We start from the raw sequence: 20504 nt of genomic DNA on the forward strand, positions 1-20504 counted from the left end.
AAATTTTTTTTACAGTAGTATCAATTAAAATCAAAATAAAACTATAGTTAAAATTTCTTTGTTTTTAAATCGAAATTTAATAATAGAGGAGTTAATTTGTGCTCAAAGGTTTCCTTTTATTTCTGTCGTGCGTGCTGTAGTTACCTAGTTGATGTCGCTGTGCGTTCTGGTGTACCAATTTGAATTTGAGACAATACACTTTTCGCACTAAGAAGGTAGTTTTACGCTATCGTACGATTTTTTAAACGTCAGGTGTACGTTATCATACACTTGTTAACTATGTGTGATTCCATATAAAATCATTAATTTAAATAGGAGAATTGGTTTTACACTTCAAACTTAGAACACCGTAATTAAACGAGCTGTTAAATCGGTATGAGCTAACTAATCTTATACGAAATTCTTTTCACGAATGGTATTAAATTTTTGCAGTTTGTAAGGTTTTGTGACTTTAAATTTAGACTATTCTGCCTTCAACTTGTTGTTCCGTGTTATTATTATAGGTTGCATTTGCCATGAAACACACTACTTACTCGATAGTAATAGTACACTTGTAATTAGCCCCAGGGGCTTTGAGAAAGTGCCTTAGAAGTACAAATTTGGTGAAGACTTTGGTTCACCTAGATTCTAGCATTAGGCTGAGTTATGTTTCAGTCTGAGATTTAAGTTTCTAACGGTTATGGGTAAGAAACTGTTATGAAAGAGGCGAGTCACGGCATATATTGATGTTGGTTCACCAGGGGCAGCAGCACGTGTGATTATGGCTGTATCTTTTCTGTCAGTAGTAAGCTCATAAGCAGAAGCTAGCACATTATGCTTACTTTCATGTGATAGAATCTTCATCAGTAAAGCTGCTCTCCGATTTATTTTTTTGGATTCAAGCGATTGTAAACCTAGCTTTTTATGGGTGTTGCTGACACTATCTCTACTTTTAAGATTGGCTATAAATCGTGTTGCTCGGTTTTGAACCACTAAGTCTTTGGAAATAGAAAAAAACCAGAAGCCGTCTATATTTAGTCACGTTTTATAGAAAGAACATGTGAATTATGTAAAGATTACAGCGTGACAATGTTCTAGAAAAGCAACAATAACACTACTGCTTTAGTAAAAATTGAATCATAATGAGAATTACATTTGATTAACGAGCTCGGAAATTTATTCACTAATGTATCCTTCACAGGTACTAATCATGACTGACACAGAAGAAAAGGCCGTTTGTGAACAGCAAGATGCTACAAAAGAAGCTGGAGACTCTGCACCAGAAAAGACGGCAAAACAGGAATTGGAGAGTGATTTGGTGCAAGAGAAAGGCGATACACAGACTGATTGTGATACTTCAGTAGTAAAATCGGAAGAAACCCTAGAGACACAAAAAGAGGATATGGGGCCAACCCCACTCGAGTCTAAGATAATTCGACAAATAGAGGTGATAATTTGATCTGACTTGTCTATTTAGATATAGAGACACTAGATCTAGATTTTAGAATACATACAGAAAACCTATAAATATAGATGAGCATCGTGTTTTAAATAATTTCTGCTAACCAATTTCTTTCTGTTAAATAATTTGTTTCAGTACTACTTCGGTGACGCCAATCTTGAAAAAGACAAGTTTCTGAAAGAAGAAATGAAAAAAGATGAGGGATGGGTACCTCTTACTGTTCTCCTTACATTCAACAGATTAAAGGCACTTTCAGATGATTCTCTGATCATAATGACTGCGCTCAAGAAATCAACCACTGATCTTCTGGAGGTGAACATCTATTGGTCATCCTTCACGTAGTACCTTGGTGCAGTGTTTTTTATGTCAGTGCGATTAACTTGAAACAAGTGTCATTTTTGGTTTTGCAGTCAATCTGTTGTTTTGTGCAACAATCCTTAAAACTTCAAGAATTTGTTTACACTGAATTTTGGGCTAGAAGTGCACAGTGTAGTGAGTTATGTTAGGAATTCATTTCATTTTTAGCTTAAGGCTGACAACTCAGCCATTCGAAGGCACCCAACACGCCCACTTCCTTCAGCAGATAATCAGCAGGATTTGCACAAGCGGATTTTATATGTGGTTAGTAATCTATACAGGCTTGCTAAATCAGATTATGGCGAAGTCTGCCAAAGAAAAAACCCATTGTTCGTTCTGAAGCCTCGAATGAGTTGTAAGACACCGTATTAAGCATATTACCTTCAGCTTAAGAGTCTGTAGGATGCTCAAAAGAGCTAAAAGACAAAAGTCATTCTTTATTATTCAGAAAGGCTTTCCTACAGAGCTGCAACTTGATGATCTGATAGAATACTTTGATAAATATGGAGGGGAAAGTGTAGCCTTGAGGAGGGATGCTAAACGGCTATTTAAGGTTTGCAGCTTTTTCTATAATTTAATTGACTTGACCGCTATTTGCTTAATTGTAACTTCTACTAACTATTTTTGGATGTAGGGCTCTGTATTTATTCGCTTTAAAACTGAGGAGCAGGCAAAGTTATTCCTTGAGCCAGAAGAGATGAAATATAAGGACACACCACTTCTCAAAAGAATGTACAAGTAAGTTTACTCATGTCAACAAGTTAGTCAACCCATTGATTGGTTGCTGGACCTCTTGACCTTTACATAACCTCCTGACCTTAGATACATTAACCATCATTTATCCTCCTTTTTTGTAGGAATGATTATTTTAAGATGAAGCAACAAGCAAAGTTTGGTGTGAAACGAGAGGAAGTAAAGAAAACAGAAGAGTGAGTTTAATAGGCAAAGTTTTTCTATCAACATTTCATAGAATTACATGTATATTATCTACTGCATAATCAATAAGGGATAAATCATTTTATCCAAGAAATCAACATACATTTTACCCCTTTATGTAAAATTGTAACATACATCGTAAATCTTTAAAAAATATTATAGTTCAAGCGTTAGAATACTTCAGCACTTCTGACTAAGTTTACGGTTATTAAAAACTTGCAAGTAATCACCAATGAAAAACTCATTCAAAAAGAGATTACTATTATTACTTACTTTATGAACACAATCTGAAACTAATGCATATAGTTAAAAATTATTTGCCTATTGCATGTATAAATTACATATGTCCATACCTATGTGCTTACAAAAGGACATGTATACGTGTGTATGGATGTTTATGTGTACATGTATGGACATATGTATGTATTCAGAATTAATCAGACCTGCAGGTTGTATTTCATTAAGTTCCTTGCTCTTTGAGCAGCTAACTACCAATATAAAGATTAATATTTACTAGAAGAGTAGAAGTCATTAAAAATATTTTATTTTTGATGTATCTCCAATTTGTCCAAACCTTGCAATAACAATGCATTTCTGTTTTAAAATGTTTCCAAATAACTTTCTGATTTTACACGCATGTTAGTGTGACTATTAGAGGTAAGAGGAACTTCTGAGTAAATTAATAGTTTTTATAACTGTCTCTTGATGTTTTTCAATTTTATTATCTCTGTATTATGACGGTAGATCACATTTTCTTAAGATTTATAAATATCTTAAGATACAACATAAATTTCTAACAATTTTATTTCACGATAGCTATTCACTTCAGCTAAATAACACTTTACTAAACGGCGGCATTAGAATTACTAGTACCTGCGTAGTAAAGCCTTTTATCTACTCTTAGGTGGCAAGAGGTTCAGAATCTTAGCTTAAAGGTCTTTGAATAGTACAACGTTGCTGATGTACAGTGCGGTGGCTACGGTTATATAGTTGCTAATATTGGAGTTGTCCTCTCAGTCATTTTTCCTTGTATATTTGGACGCATCAACTTGATTTAAAATGTGTTTATCAAGAAATGATCAAACATTTCATTCTTTGTCCTTAATTAAAATGGCTGAGATTATAGTTAGCTTTTATTGCATCGCCAAACCATCATGTTGAATTTTCATAATAATTTCACAAGACATTGTGGAATTGAGGCTGCCTAAAATAGTTCCGAGATAAAAACACTCAGTGGCATATAATAATGAGTGTTAACTGATATTTGTTTGCCAGCAGGAATAAATTTAACCACTGATGTTTCCAAAGGTTTGGTGGTGAGGAATTTATCAACTACAGTGTAATTATCATATGAAGTATCTGTGTAGAATAAACATTACAAATAACTAGTAAAATATACTGAAGTTGTTTTGTCATAAATAGTCGCAAGGTTAGTTATCAATCTACTGAGTTATTATCAGCCAAATTATTCCACGACCAAATGAGCAGAGCGAAGTTTGAGAGTTTTTATGATAAATGCATGTGCACACAACTTACGAAAATTATTCATCAACAACGTCGCAAACCCTCGTTTCGAAATCTCATCAACAAATTTAACCATCGTTTTGTAGAGTCGTTCAAGTATAATAATGATACAAAACACATATAAACCTATTCAAATATACTACCAAGTCTTTGAAAAGTGTCGACAGTCTCTTAAAACTTACCCATCTGAACATATTATACACAAATAGACAGATTTATTTGGCCGAAAATCATTATTAAAACTTACTAAGCCTTAATTTTATCAAAGTTAAGACCGGAAATTGAAACGTCGAGCGACAGAGAATAGAACGGTCAAGTCGTGCGCATTTCACGAAAAAATAACGTGCACATTTCACCAGTCTATAGCATTGTCGAATTGCCGAAGGTTTCTGTAATTAATGTAGGAGTACTGAAATTGTTTCATTTTTGCCGATTTCAAAGTAACTGACATTTTAGACACTTTTGAGTACTTTGGTATTATTCTAACTGATGTCCAACGCAGTGTAAGTAAAGGAAATGACGATGATATTTTTTTCTAACGATTCTTATGAGATTATTACAATATTTAATTATAAGTTTGGATGACTACAGAACAATGACTACGTGGTACAGATTTTCTAAAAATCTATATAAATATCACAACTTCTTGATATTGCTAGCTATGACATTTTGCAATGTAAACAAAATTGTGAATTGGTTTTATATTATTACTATTATATTAATAACATTGGTTATTCTAATAATATCAGTGCATTTTACTTCTAATATTGGCCAATATTGCATTTCTCCTATTGCAGGGGGAGAGATATAAACATATAATTTTTTCCTTTCATTATTGTTATTTGTTGTATATAATACCCTAGGACACTTATGTAGTCGCCTCATCTAACTTTCGCGTTTTCGCGGAGTCATCCTTTCGCGAAAATTTCATAAGCGAAGCCAAACTGTCATAACGAACGAGCGAAAATGCGAAATTAAATAGCTTTGGTCATTAATATTCACAATAAAATCGTCATACGTATTAGAAATGCAGGCATTTTTCGTGTGTGGTTGGCTCATTGGCCGATTTCTGCTAAACTCATTATAGCTAATACACAGATTGAGCAGCATGGCAAAGCAAATTACGTTAACAGGTTTTTTGGAAAAGCCAAGACAAATGAGGAAGATGATGATATTAGTTTAGTCACTGAATTTGTAACTGATGAGGATGAAAGTCTGGTAGGGAAAGTCATAAAATTTAATAATAATTATTGTAGTGATGAATTTTATTACCAACCAAAAACAATAACAACCTTGAGCCATGGCCACCGCGTGCTATAAATACTTGAGATCTCATATTGGTACCGCATCAGTCACAGCGGGAGGGACCTTGACGTCATTGATAGTCCAAGAAACAAATGGCAGCAAGCGATCAAATTGCATTATCGATCTCGTCAACACATTTCTACCTGTGGTTTACAAATACAAACTAGTCGCAAATTGAAAACAATTTTGTAACAGTGAACTGGACCTGATGAATCTAATTATGTTTGTTCCACTGCATTTATTTTCACATCACTATATTTTCGCACTCATCAGAGCTGCGAAATTAAGTTGCAGCGAAATTTTAGTCTGTATGCCACTCACGAAACTAAATACTAGCGAAATATAAGTGTCCTAGGGTAACACCCACACCCAGTACATAACAGCTACCATTGCAGTTATCCTATTGCACTGCAGTGTCATTTGACTGCTAATATTGCATTTCTCAACCATCAGTACCCTTTCTTTTTTTTCCAATATCTCTTTGGTCGTGGGCTGTATGACAGTGGAATTTCTAGTTTCATAACCAAACTTATCACTTCAACTGCAGGTTTAAAATTCATCTGCAGTATTTCCCTTGTCATAAGGCACACTTTTCACACACTCATGAACATGTGACGTGAAACAAGCAAGCTTTATGAGAATAAGATCACGCGTTGTTCTCGAAGCTAAATTAAATTGACTTATTATGATGGTACCAGTGTAGCGTCTAACGTGTTTCACGACACGAGGTATGCGTCTAGGACGAATTTCCTTTTCACCCATCAAGTATCAACTGAAATGCAAAATTACCATTAACCAATTTTTACTGCAAGCAGTTTTTAGAGCTACTACAGAGTAACAATGTTCATGTTGCTTTTCATTAGCAATATGATTGAAGTGGTCTGCCACTAGATGATTTCAAGGCAATTCTTCTAGGTTAGTTATGTTTTTAAACCATAACTGTCACGTACAACCTTTATTGTATTTTCTAGGTAAATCAGACACACTGATTCCGATTTTGTATTCAAAATAAAGATTGGTCCACTAACCTTCAAAGCAGGGTTGGCTCGGTTTAAACCAATGGAGTAAACCGAGTGGTTTAAACCAGCTGAAAAACCCGGTTTTTATGGTTTTTTCCATTATATTTTTGTCAAAAACAATATTTTAAGCTCCTATTGGTTCATGTGCGGTAGAAATGCAATTATATGTAATTATCAGCTGTGGAAGTTTATTTACGACGCAGTAGTAAATTGATGGCAGAGCTCAAGTTGAAACTACATGTACATGAAATCCTAGCACAACAATGACTTAGTGAATTTCATTTTCAATTGGTTTTATCAAGTGATATGATGATCTCTTTACTGATGAAATATAAAAACCATGTGAAATATACTAATCCAATCATCGTCTCTAATAATGAATGAATACTTTCTCAAGTCTGGCTAGTGAGAAAGAATTACTTATAATTAGAAATTAAAACAATTAAATTCTTTTGGGCAAAAGCTTCAAGTTTGCAAACTAATATTTCATTTATTGGGCACAAGCCAAAGTAGTTGGATTGTTAGAATTCAGTTTATCAAGTTTTTTGTGTTTTGAAAAGTTGTGCCTCAAACTTCCAACATGCCTCGCAAACAGGATCCCGTTTGGCAGTTTTTCACTTGAACTGCAAAAGGCAAAGGTTTTAAGGCAAAATGTAATAGATGTGCTGTCGTAACGCGAGGTCACGCAGATAGGCTTAAAGCTCACGTAGCAAAATGTCAAGCTGTAAACACCAATTTAGACAGTGATGCTAGTATTTAGGTGATAGAAGTTGAGTCATCTGCCACTGCTCCAAACACTAGCAATGCATCTGCATTATGCTCTGCTCTACACTACCACATGACTAATCACTTGGATTAAAATTCCTACTTATACATAGAGCTGTATGTAAAATATTCACTTTATGTGATAAGATTTCTGCTCTGTATTTCATCTATCATGTTTGATTAAAGACTCATTCTGAAATTTCCATATATTGTCTCTCTTTTTCCCATAACAACTCCCACAGTACCATCTTTAACAGATGATTCCACATATGTATGTTCAATACTCAATCATGCAGCTATAGCGCGATGTTAATTAGACTTAAAATTGCAGAAACCTTGGTAAAATTATAAAAACCGGTTTAAACCAAAAAACCTGGTTTTTTCCAACCCTTCTTCAAAGTCATTAAGGCTTTTTTAAAGCGTTTCAATATCCGTTTCGAAAACAACACAATCGGCATTACAAGCTCTGCCCATAAATATGTGACGAAACCTAGCTTTTTCAGGAACGGAAGTTAGAGATGTTTAGTCCGATTTAGAATAATAGAGATGGTTGTCTTAAAATCTATTATTATCTGAATCCAGCCTGTAAAATAATATCAGTCTTTTATGAACGGTATATAAACTATTTAAAATTGCTCGTAGCTTGTTACATGATGTTTAAATAGGCTGAACGCCGAGAAAAATGAGCTCAAAAAGCGTGGTTTAATCACAAGCTAGCGTTGTTATCGCGCTTTTTGAGCTCATTTTTAAATATGCAATGTTAAATAGTTTATCTACCTTTCAGAAAAGACAGATTATTTTTAAAGCTGAATTTAGATAATACTGGATTTTCAAACAACCAACTCTATTATTCTAAATCGGTCTAAACATCCCTACTTAGCTTCCATTCATAAAAAGCTAGGTTACGTCACGTATTTATGGGTGGAGCTTGTTGTGCCGATTGTGTTGTTTTTGAGACCGATATTGAAACGCTGTAAAAAGGCCTTCATTACTCTAAAAGTTAGTGGCCCAATGTTTATTTTGAGTACAAAATCGGAATCAGCTCGTCTGATTTACCTAGTAAATACAATAAAAGTTGTACTTGACAGTTTGGTTTAATTATTACATTTTCTGCATCCCCAGTACAGCCAGAGTTATAAACTAGAAGTTGTCTTCTATGTCTGCAACGTGATACTTTTGTCACTCTTCTTCATGTAGAGCACATGTAAAGTACACTCTTTATAACTTGGACCACTTAGGCGCATCAAAAAATAAGGGAATTGTTTAACTAACCACCCTGCCATATCTTGTAGCCTGTCATATCTTGTAGCCTGTCATATCTTGTAGCCTGTCATATCTTGTAGCCTGTCATATCTTGTAGCCTGTCATATCTTGTAGCCTGCCATATCTAGTAGCCAGTCATATCTTGTAGTCAGTCATATCTTGTAGCCTGTCATATCTTGTAGCCTGTCATATCTTGTAGTCAGTCATATCTTGTAGCCAGTCATATCTTGTAGCCAGTCATATCTTGTAGCCTGTCATATCTTATAGCCTGTCATATCTTGTAGTCAGTCATATCTTGTAGCCAGTCATATCTTGTAGCCTGTCATATCTTGTAGTCTGTCATATCTTGTAGCCTGCCATATCTAGTAGCCTGTCATATCTTGTAGTCAGTCATATCTTGTAGCCTGTCATATCTTGTAGCCTGTCATATCTTGTAGCCTGCCATATCTAGTAGCCAGTCATATCTTGTAGTCAGTCATATCTTGTAGCCTGTCATATCTTGTAGCCTGTCATATCTTGTAGTCAGTCATATCTTGTAGCCTGTCATATCTTGTAGCCTGTCATATCTTGTAGCCTGTCATATCTTGTAGCCTGTCATATCTTGTAGCCTGTCATATCTTGTAGCCTGTCATATCTTGTAGCCTGTCATATCTTGTAGCCAGTCATATCTTGTAGCCAGTCATATCTTGTAGCCTGTCATATCTCGTAGCCAGTCATATCTCGTAGCCTGTCGTATCTTGTAGCCTGTCATATCTTGTAGCCTGTCATATCTTGTAGCCAGTCATATCTTGTAGCCAGTCATATCTTGTAGCCTGTCATATCTTGTAGTCTGTCATATATTGTAGCCTGTCATATATTGTAGCCTGTCATATCTTGTAGTCAGTCATATCTTGTAGCCAGTCATATCTTGTAGCCAGTCATATCTTGTAGCCTGTCATATCTTATAGCCTGTCATATCTAGTAGCCAGTCATATCTTGTAGCCAGTCATATCTTGTAGCCAGTCATATCTTGTAGCCTGTCATATCTTGTAGTCTGTCATATCTTGTAGCCAGTCATATCTTGTAGCCAGTCATATCTTGTAGCCTGTCATATCTTGTAGCCAGTCATATCTTGTAGCCTGTCATATCTTGTAGCCTGTCATATCTTGTAGCCAGTCATATCTTGTAGCCAGTCATATCTTGTAGCCAGTCATATCTTGTAGCCAGTCATATCTTGTAGTCAGTCATATCTTGTAGCCTGTCATATCTTGTAGCCAGTCATATCTTGTAGCCTGTCATATCTTGTAGCCTGTCATATCTTGTAGCCTGTCATATCTTGTAGCCTGTCATATCTTGTAGCCTGTCATATCTTGTAGCCAGTCATATCTTGTAGCTTGCCATATCTTGTAGCCTGTCATATCTTGTAGCCTGTCATATCTTGTAGCCTGTCATATCTTGTAGCCTGTCATATCTTGTAGCATGTCATATCTTGTAGCCAGTCATATCTTGTAGCCTGTTATATCTTGTAGCCAGTCATATCTTGTAGTCAGTCATATCTTGTAGTCAGTCATATCTTGTAGCCTGTCATATCTTGTAGCCTGTCATATCTTGTAGCCTGTCATATCTTGTAGCCTGTCATATCTTGTAGCCTGTCATATCTTGTAGCCTGTCATATCTTGTAGCCTGCCATATCTAGTAGCCAGTCATATCTTGTAGCCAGTCATATCTTGTAGCCAGTCATATCTTGTAGCCTGTCATATCTTGTAGCCTGTCATATCTTGTAGCCTGTCATATCTTGTAGCCAGTCATATCTTGTAGCCTGTCATATCTTGTAGCCAGTCATATCTTGTAGCCTGTCATATCTTGTCGCCAGTCATATCTTGTAGCCAGTCATATCTTGTAGCCTGCCATATCTAGTAGCCAGTCATATCTTGTAGCCTGTCATATCTTGTAGCCTGTCATATCTTGTAGTCTGTCATATCTTGTAGCCTGTCATATCTTGTAGCCTGTCATATCTTGTAGTCTGTCATATCTTGTAGCCTGTCATATCTTGTAGCCAGTCATATCTTGTAGCCAGTCATATCTTGTAGCCTGTCATATCTTGTAGCCAGTCATATCTTGTAGCCTGTCATATCTTCTAGCCTGTCATATCTTGTAGCCAGTCATATCTTGTAGCCAGTCATATCTTGTAGTCAGTCATATCTTGTAGCCTGTCATATCTTGTAGCCTGTCATATCTTGTAGCCAGTCATATCTTGTAGTCAGTCATATCTTGTAGCCTGTCATATCTTGTAGCCTGTCATATCTTGTAGCCAGTCATATCTTGTAGCCAGTCATATCTTGTAGCCAGTCATATCTTGTAGCCTGTCATATCTTGTAGTCTGTCATATCTTGTAGCCAGTCATATCTTGTAGCCAGTCATATCTTGTAGCCTGTCATATCTTGTAGCCAGTCATATCTTGTAGCCTGTCATATCTTGTAGCCTGTCATATCTTGTAGCCAGTCATATCTTGTAGCCAGTCATATCTTGTAGCCAGTCATATCTTGTAGTCAGTCATATCTTGTAGCCTGTCATATCTTGTAGCCTGTCATATCTTGTAGCCAGTCATATCTTGTAGCCTGTCATATCTTGTAGCCTGTCATATCTTGTAGCCAGTCATATCTTGTAGCCAGTCATATCTTGTAGCTTGCCATATCTTGTAGCCTGTCATATCTTGTAGCCTGTCATATCTTGTAGCCTGTCATATCTTGTAGCCTGTCATATCTTGTAGCCTGTCATGTCTTGTAGCCTGTCATATCTTGTAGCCAGTCATATCTTGTAGCCTGTCATATCTTGTAGGATGAAGAAGAAAAAAGAGCAAGAAGAAAAAGAGGTTTGTACCCTTTGTGTCAAGTCTTAGATAGCAACTTTATCTTGCTGCACATATGATCTCATCATCATATACCATACTAGTTATTGCCATCTCTGTGGGCACCTACGGTATATATACAGTCATTTGTGGAGCCGTAGAGAACAAGTAAAAAAGAACTAAAAGAAAGAATTATGCTTATCTGCAGCAGATAGCCGTGGCTTTTATTCTTGCAGCCCAAGTGCATGCTGTATGTATCAGTTGTTTTACATTGCTAGCCCTTACCTGTATTGTTTGCCTATGATTGAAATGTGAGCACTAGATGATGGCCTTTCATGTTGCCCGCTGCTCATGTTTAAGGAATTTGAAGCACGGATAGTCCGAGGAGCCCTACTCAAAGTTGCAGGGTTGGCTACCGACTGCCCCCTTGAAAAACTAAAGGAGTTCTTTGGTGAATTTGGCAAGGTTGCATGGGTTGATTACAACAAGGGAGAGGATCATGTAGGTTGTTTGTCTTATCTCTTTAGCTTGACATTGTCATTCTACCAATAGACCTCTTACGAGGCTTATCATCAAATTGGAGTTGTCATTCTAGTATTGTTGAATCCGTCTCGCAGTGTACGCTATTCACAAAGATTGTCATGCGTGGGTGTTAGCTTTTGTGTGCTTTTATGAAGGAAGGTCTAACTGTTCTTCATTTTAGGCAATAATTCGTTTCGGCAATGAGAATGAGGCGAAGAGTGCATGGGAGAAGGCTGTAGCAGCAGGCACTGACGGCAAAGTTATGTACAATGAAAAGGAACTCTCAAGCGGCTTTATTGAAGGTATAGTTTATTATTATGATTACAGTATAGGTGAATGCTATGATTGAGTACAGTATTGCATAACGGAGTCATGAGTTCTGGTTGAACTACAATTCTACAACTATTTTCTTGAGATACTCCTGCACTATACAGATATGCCTGAAGCAGTTTTGAAGCAGTATAATCAATATGCCCTGGTTTTGGTTTAATATGCAACCCTTTCCCACTGGTCTACACTTTAAATTATATAATGCTAATAACACCGTGCTAATAAGCAGTCTTAGTAGAATCACCAGATGTCAGATTATTAGCAGCATCAGTTTTCTCGTAACCGGCTCAATTTTACAAGCATATTTGGCTATGGCTCGTAAAACAGCTGCGGTCATGGCCAGTCATTTGATTATGTGTGTAAGGAGTTGTGTGTTGTTGTTTAGGGTAGCTGACCAATGAATTGATAGCATTCAAATCGTAAATCTAGAACAATTGTGCCAAAACTTGTTGCTGAGTTTCTCAGTTATCCTATTGACTAAAGCTAAATCGCTGTCTTCACTCGCATCTCCTCTGGTCATGTCTAGTTATATCACTTTTTCGCTGAGTTTGTAGACATGAAAAATGTCTAATATTGTAGCAGTAGTGCAACCACGTCTATGGTCAGTTAATAGCGTCAATGCAATTGTACGTCTAAAATGATGTGCCCATACTACTAGCAGAAGATCATTATTCAAAAAATAGACAGTGATTGGTTGGAGCATTTAGAAACTTGACATAGCATTTTAGAAACAATAGCTCGCTGTATGCGTCATTAAATGACTAGTCAAGGTCGTAGTTATTCAAGCCATGGCTAAATGCACGTGTACAATATAGACAGTTACTGGAAAGCTGATGGTTCAAATGACCTGAGATTTGGGGATTGTACATAAAATGCTATTTAACAACATAGTGTTAGCAGGTTGTTTCATGAACTTGGAATCATATGACTTTTGAAATAAGTTGATGCGGTAGTTTTTAAAGCAAGCAGTTCTATTTCCTTGATTGAAGCCTGTGTTTTCATAACATCTGTTATCTGGGCTATAGGGGAAGAGGAGGAAAAGCACTGGAAGAAGGTGTTTGAGAGTATGAGAAACAAGTATCAGAACAAAGGTGGTAAAAAGTTTGGCAGAGGTGGTCATCGAGGAGGGCGTGGAGGATTCAAGAGACGCAACGCAGGTTAGTCAGGCCTTGGTCACTGCCAAGGCTTAGGCATTAAAATAATATGGTTTTGTAAGTTGTTTGCCCAAAATGTGATGGTGGAAAACAATAATCAACTTATTAGTTTACCTTGTAACTAACGTGAATGATTCTCTCATTAGTTTATAGTTGTCTGAATATGCTAACACTGGGGACATGTTGTTTGCGTAAGATTAATAAGTGCAACTTCCTTTAGCCTATAATTATTGTGAACCTTTACTGTTGCTATGTGTAAGTCTTTAGAGAGTTGGTATGTACTGTTACTATGTGTAAGTCTTTAGACAGTTGGTATGTACTGTTACTATGTGTAAGTCTTTAGACAGTTGGTATGTACTGTTACTATGTGTAAGTCTTTAGACAGTTGGTATATACTGTTACTATGTGTAAGTCTTTAGACAGTTGGTGTGTACTGTTACTATGTGTAAGTCTTTAGACAGTTGGTATGTACTGTTACTATGTGTAAGTCTTTAGACAGTTGGTATGTACTGTTACTGTGTGTAAAGCCTGGTTTCCATATGACAGCGCAAGGCGCGCAACAAGGCGCACGACGTCGTGCGTAGGCCAGCTGTGATATGGAAATGTCAACGCACGACGATCGCGCGACGTGCGTACGCTGATCGCAAGGATCCAACAGAATGGATCCTTACGACGGGTGCGCGCGATGATGCACACAATACACAATTGCGCGGGTGCCCACAATACACTACTCTACCTTTTCAACCTATCCCACAATTCAAACGGATGGCCGTTTTCTGAAGAAATCGGTCTCCCATACGAAAGAGTAAGCCTGGCTTTCATATGACAGCGCAATATCGCAGCGGAAGGCTGTTTTTCCGAAGAAATCGGTCCCTCCTACGAAAAAGTAAGGAAATTTCCCACTCTGTCCAATGAAAAACATGGCGCCTACGCGCGATATGGAAACACTGCATCGCAGCCCAAGAAATGCATTGCGCACGATCACTGGGCCGCGCATGATCATTGCGCTGTCATATGGAAACCAGGCTTTAGACAGTTGGTATGTACTGTTACTATGTGTAAGTCTTTAGACAGTGGGTATGTACTGTTGCTATGTGTAAGTCTTTAGACAGTTGGTATGTACTGTTACTATGTGTAAGTCTTTAGACAGTTGGCTTATAAATATGTAATAGCAGTTTGATTATGTCAAATAGTTTTTGTCTTGCAGTGGCAAATGTAACATTTCCGTTACATTATATCTTAACTAAACTTTGGAAATGGTTGGAAAAACTAAAAAGAGAGATCAGTCAGTATGGTAAAGCTGCTAGACAGCATCTCTATGGTCATTCCAACATGTTTGTTGTGCTGACAAGTTAGTTGCCCAAGTTCTAGTTGTTGAGGTAGCTGCTAAACAATAATTCAGCTTCAAAAGATTTCACTCTAAAATTAGCAATATAAATGTTAGGCTAATAGTCTGCAATATTGTGGTAGTTTAAATGTCACCGCGGATACGATGCCAAAACCCCAAACCTTATTTCTTACTTCTCTTGCTGAAACCACTAGTTTCCAATCTACTTACATTATATATTCGGATATGCCTACAATATAGCCTTCAAAATTAGATTCGAAAACGGCTTTTTTTCATACCTAAATGACTTGACACTGAAATATCGAATTCTTGTAATGTTAAGTTCATGGAGTGTTCATAAGTTAAAAATATCACTAAACAAATCTAATGGGTTCTAGAACTTTTTCTAAATATCTGAGCCACTATTCTACCCTATTCTATTGTTTTTAGGCTCTTGGCTACTATGTAGTTACCTTTAAAATTTATTTGCATCGTAGCGCAACACAACCAGTAGAAATAAAAACAAGCGCGATGATGGAGACTGATTTAATGTTTACTACCCCTGGGGTAACAGTAAACTACCAATGCTGTAGTAGCCCAGGCTATATATTAGTAAGGTCTGATACTATGCCTGTCAATTTTAGGTGGTGACAGCAGCGAGACAACGGCAAAAAAATCAAAGGAGGGTGGCAGCTAGTCTATACTTCAATGAAGTAATGATAGAATTTAATATTTAGTTTGTAAATATTTGACGTTGCTCTTCGGAAGCAGCGACCGTCAATTAGTTGTGTTATTATATATCCACACACGTTTTATACTGTTTGTTATAAAATAAATCTTGTACCCCGTTTCAAATATGAAATGCGTTCATTGTTCTCACCTAAGGTATGCTTTGCATTCAACATTGGCATTAGCGGTCCAAAACAAGTCACTGTTGTTATCATCTTTTACTTCAGAACTTAGGCAGAACTTCAAAGTACGTATTGTGATTTGTAATTTGTTCAGCTTGGATGCTATTACTTTATAGAACTTCCTTACAGCACCAACTCTACTTTGTAATAATTTACTTCCATAATAATGCACAGTAATTAGGGAAGGGTTACGCAATAACTGGTTCCTGCGAATATGAATTATAATGGAGTGCTAGGGTTATCAATCCATTCATTGTGTAGCCATTCATTGTAAGCTGAGCTTGTTGAAAGCCTTACGTAATAATGCGCCATGCAAGAAGAGCATTAAAGTCTGAACAATGCTGTCAAAGAAAGCTTGTTTAAACTGCGCAGGCTTCTTCCATAAGGCTTGCAATTTTGTACCACAAAGCTGAGTGGGAAAGTAGTGTATGTTATGCTCATTCTGTTTTAATTTTTAGTTTGTAAGTGAGTACCTTTGTTCTTTACTAAAACAGAGTTTCCTTATAGTGGAATAGTTGCAACATAACACAATGCTATGTACAAATATTCAATAATGGTGACATGCCATCCACTCTAAAAATGAACGTTTTCTGGCGTTACGCCCATTAACAGTTCATGCTCTATTCCCACCAATACTGTGACCAAGTGATCCCATTGTGTGCTGTGCAAGCACAAGTCCTTCAAGAACTAACACAATGCGAAAATACCTAGGCTCATATATACGCTGTTTGAAATAGGTGATGTGCTGCTATTAGAAGAGCAATAATGAAATTCACAGGAATCCTAGGTAAGGATGTAAGAAATTAATATTTTGGCAATATGTTGAGATTACATTATGATTAGTAGTTCAGTCCATGATTATAATTATTTTAAAAAAGAGGTACAGCATTCACTCTTGCTTCGCCTTTCATAGATCTATTTGTGCAACGGCTGAAGTGATAGATGCAGTTTCTTTCAGTAAATAATCACATAGCTATTGCATCATTTCTTGTTACTAGATACTTGTATAAAATACATTGTATGCTGCCAACAGCTATTATTGAAAGCTAGCTTTCGAAAACATGTAATTGCCTAACTTCCCTGTTTGGGTTTTGTCATTGTCCAATTGCTATGGCGTCCGCTTGTGGGTGACAGTCCCAATGTCTTGCTGACACTATTTTCACAAGCTATGGTTAGATGTAGCTTTATAAAACACGCCTGATGTTGGGGCAAAGTCTTGCTAGTTAGGCTGAAAGAAATTGATATTGCTTTCATCATGGCACATTGAGTAGAATTTGATGAGATTGTGACAAACCAAATGATAAAATTCCTAACTTTGTCTGTATACAAAATGAAGGAAGATATATTGCTAAGATGAGAGCCTGCCATTTGTATAGAGTTAATAGCGTTAGTGTTGGCATAAAAAAGAGGTCAATCAAGTTAATATGGTATCACATTCATTTGTACCAAATAATCCAGATCGTATGAAACATCCATAAAATTGAGATAACAACATTAGTATAGGTATTTGTTTTCAAGTGAAACTGTATAACAAGCAACATTTTGTTCTTTTTACTATGTTAACATTTGATTACAACATTTTCTTGTCACCATATTGTAAGGGTTTATACAACTTTATACCGTTAAACAGTGGAACATGTTATGGAGCAACATGACTGATTACTGTGCATCCTTGAATTGTTAGCTTGTGTGGCTAAGTTGGATCAATGATATACAGCCCCCCAGGGGCTGTAGGCCTATATCATTGGTTGGATCCTATCAAGGACCCGCTTGTTAGATGAAAATGTTGAGCACCATTTCACAATTTAAACATCCTCAAGAAGCTAAAGTCAATTATGAGATCAGTAAGGAATACCTTACTTCTCGGCTTCACTGGCATTACAGAATGTAACAAACTATGCCTAGCTGCAAAACTTTGAGTGAGATTTGTCTTTTTTCTGCTGTAACGTACTTTAAAAATTGATTTGGTTTGAGTTGTGTTTCCGAGTCTTCTCAGCTCATCTCCAAAATGGTCGAGTTCAAAATTTTGCTTGACATCCGAAGAGGTTTCAAAATATTCATTTAAACAACAAATTGTTTCAAATCTGTTTAAGATGTTTATAAATTATAAACCAGGATTAGATTGCATATTTAAAACTTAATCCTATTCACATAGTCCGGCTCTCATTTACTGGTCAGGCCAGTTGATCCCTTATCTTACTGGATTATCTTTGACGAGGGAAAACACTCTTTGTCACCGTTGGGGTGGTGAGGGTGCCTCATATGTTTAAAGGTTGACTTGCAACAAAATCCACATTACAGTTATTTGGTATCAAATACTCTGCATTTGATACCAAATGCAGAGTATCTTTTATGATACCTCATTGCTCAGATACCCGATACCTCATACGAATGAGGTTGCATGAAAGTGTAAACAGAAGCACATCGTGTTCAACTACGTCCCATTTGAGCCGTTTTGAGAGGGATTCCAACCTACGGCATTTTCGTGATGGCTGCAATGAACTGTTCGTTTTTGAGCTTTAAAGAGCTTGTAATCACATGTCCACATATTTTGCACCTACAACACAACAGAGCAAGACATGGTGAACCTTTTGATACTAAATAATTGTAATGTGAATTTTGTTGCAAGTCAACTTTTAACAGTTTGCTATGATATACTTGGCTCGGGTTCAGCAATGTTGTGATAGTGTTTAGCATTCAGCTGAGCAGCATCTCATTTCGTTTATAGGCCTTAGTGGAAAGCTTTAGTAGTAGCATCTGGAGTTCACAGAAATTGATGTTGGTTCACGACGAGCTGCTGATCTTATAGTCATTGTACAATCATCCGCTATCCCGTCAGTCGGTTGACGAGAGTGCACTGCGAGTGTCCTCTGCTTGCAGAATACGGATTAGCAAGTTCAACTTGTGATTTTCCCATCACTTTTTAAACGTTTGCAGGCCAAGTTCATACTGTGCGACTCCACTTGTACTCTTTTTCTACCCTTAAGTTCTGCTCTGACAGTCTCAGTTATTAAGACATGCAGCTAACTCAGCAGCAGTCTTTTACCACGAACTTACTTAACCCAAGGCTGAAAGATCGACAGTGATAAGCAAGATGTCGCATTAACCTGCCGAACATACATACACTAGCCTTACGGTGAGAATAGCAGCCCGTGCTTAGTAATTACAAGCTGGAATAAAACTGCATCCAACTAGATGTTCAGTATAGCAATGCCGCTTGCCGCTTGTACTATTGAGTTCTAGTTACCCTAACAAGAAAGAAATGTGAGATAGATTGCCAAATTAGTCAGCACACTTCACTAAGTACCATACTAAATCTGTAGCAATGAATACCATACTAAATCTGTAGTGATAAATCCATTGTTATTACAAAACTGGCCAGGGAATTTTCCTTGCCAAACATTCACCAAAAACTTGCTGAATGTTTGCTACTACAAAATTAATGGTAAAATATATTAGAGTAGCAGCAAGTACCAGGGTTATGACCATTACAAGAAATCATAACTGTGCACTGATGCCCAGATGTAAAAAACATTGAAGTGCAATAAATTTTGCCTAGATATCCATGTAGTTGTCTTAGCAGCGCAGTAGTAGTAGCAGCGCAGTAGCAGTAGTATGCATATCATAGCCTGCGGTATAATTGTATTACATACTTTTACTACTGCTCAGTATGCAGTATACATGCAGTACAACTATTTTTAATGAACAGTTAGCAGTATTGGTGCAGTTGCAGTAGTGCCTACTGCACAGTGATCAGTGGTAGATGCATTTGGAGTGTTGCTAGTGCACTTTTCGCAATGCTAGATGCAGTAGGAACTTTTGCATGACACTGCGCATACATGCAGAGCACATTTTTATAGAGACTCATCCTAGAATAAAGTATTGAGTTGACTTGATTGCAACCCAAGTTTCCACCAGAGTATGAATGGGCCAACAAATGGATCACAGTTAGCGCGTTGTATATGGTTGAAATGAAATTCTATCATGGTTTTAGTATAGATATAATGTTAATGAGTATAAAATACCAAGAACCCAATTTCACGTGATTAGGATGGTGGTAATGCCAAGAAAGCAAGTAATAATGGTAGAAAGCAAGTTCATGAGCTTTCTAAACATAGCATCTGACAATTTCGCACAGGTTCTTGAAAAGTCATCAGTGTCTGTTGTCACAGTATCAACTTCATACTAATGTGCAGTTGTAGTACCCACGCAGTTTCAAGTTTTAAAGGATTCCTCTTCGCATTATAGATAGTGAATTGCTAGGCATCAGGTAATGTGTCAAGGATGTAGATGCATACCTGCCAACTCTCACGCATTGGGCGTGAGACTCACGCAATCACCCCAAAGAAAAAACGAAAATGCGTGAGATTTTTGCCCCAATTTTTACAGTTTTATATATACAGTACTGTACAATCATTGATACATCAATTGCCCCAAAACCAAATCTCACGCATTGCCCCACTCTTGGGTTGGCAGGTCTGTGTAGATGCGTACATAGTGGATTGCAATGGGCAATTTGCAGTAGGGTGAATTGTCTGCTGTACATTAGAAAGTTTTAATGAGCTGCAAATTACTGATACTGTACTACATTGCAACAATGATATACAGCCCCAATGGGCTGTATATCATTGATTGCAATGATGATAACGCAGTGCAGATCTAATGCGTCACAATACCGGCAGGTATTTCTTATGCCACTGGATAAATAATATTTTGTTGGTAAATGATGAAAATAATTAAAACACACGCAAATATAAGCTTGCAAAACATTTTTGTGTGACATAATCATTTAACCATAACCAAAAATCCGTAACCTCCGAGTA

The 20504-nt window shown here is 36.9% G+C and overlaps 1 protein-coding gene across 1 annotated transcript; it reads left to right on the forward strand.

The window, feature by feature from the left end:
• Window positions 1–124: 124 nt before the first annotated feature.
• On the forward strand, window positions 125–15621 carry LOC137391262 (la protein homolog). Its single transcript, XM_068077676.1, has 12 exons — window positions 125–215; window positions 1181–1426; window positions 1577–1753; window positions 1967–2062; window positions 2247–2351; window positions 2433–2536; window positions 2656–2727; window positions 11428–11461; window positions 11798–11938; window positions 12141–12261; window positions 13315–13446; window positions 15415–15621. The coding sequence occupies exons 2-12, from the start codon at window positions 1190–1192 to the stop codon at window positions 15465–15467; spliced, it is 1272 nt and encodes a 423-aa protein (XP_067933777.1). The 5' UTR covers window positions 125–215; window positions 1181–1189; the 3' UTR covers window positions 15468–15621.
• Window positions 15622–20504: the final 4883 nt, after the last annotated feature.

The sequence above is a fragment of the Watersipora subatra genome, chromosome 3 (genome assembly GCF_963576615.1).
Source record: "Watersipora subatra chromosome 3, tzWatSuba1.1, whole genome shotgun sequence".
Lineage (NCBI taxonomy): Eukaryota > Metazoa > Bryozoa > Gymnolaemata > Cheilostomatida > Watersiporidae > Watersipora > Watersipora subatra.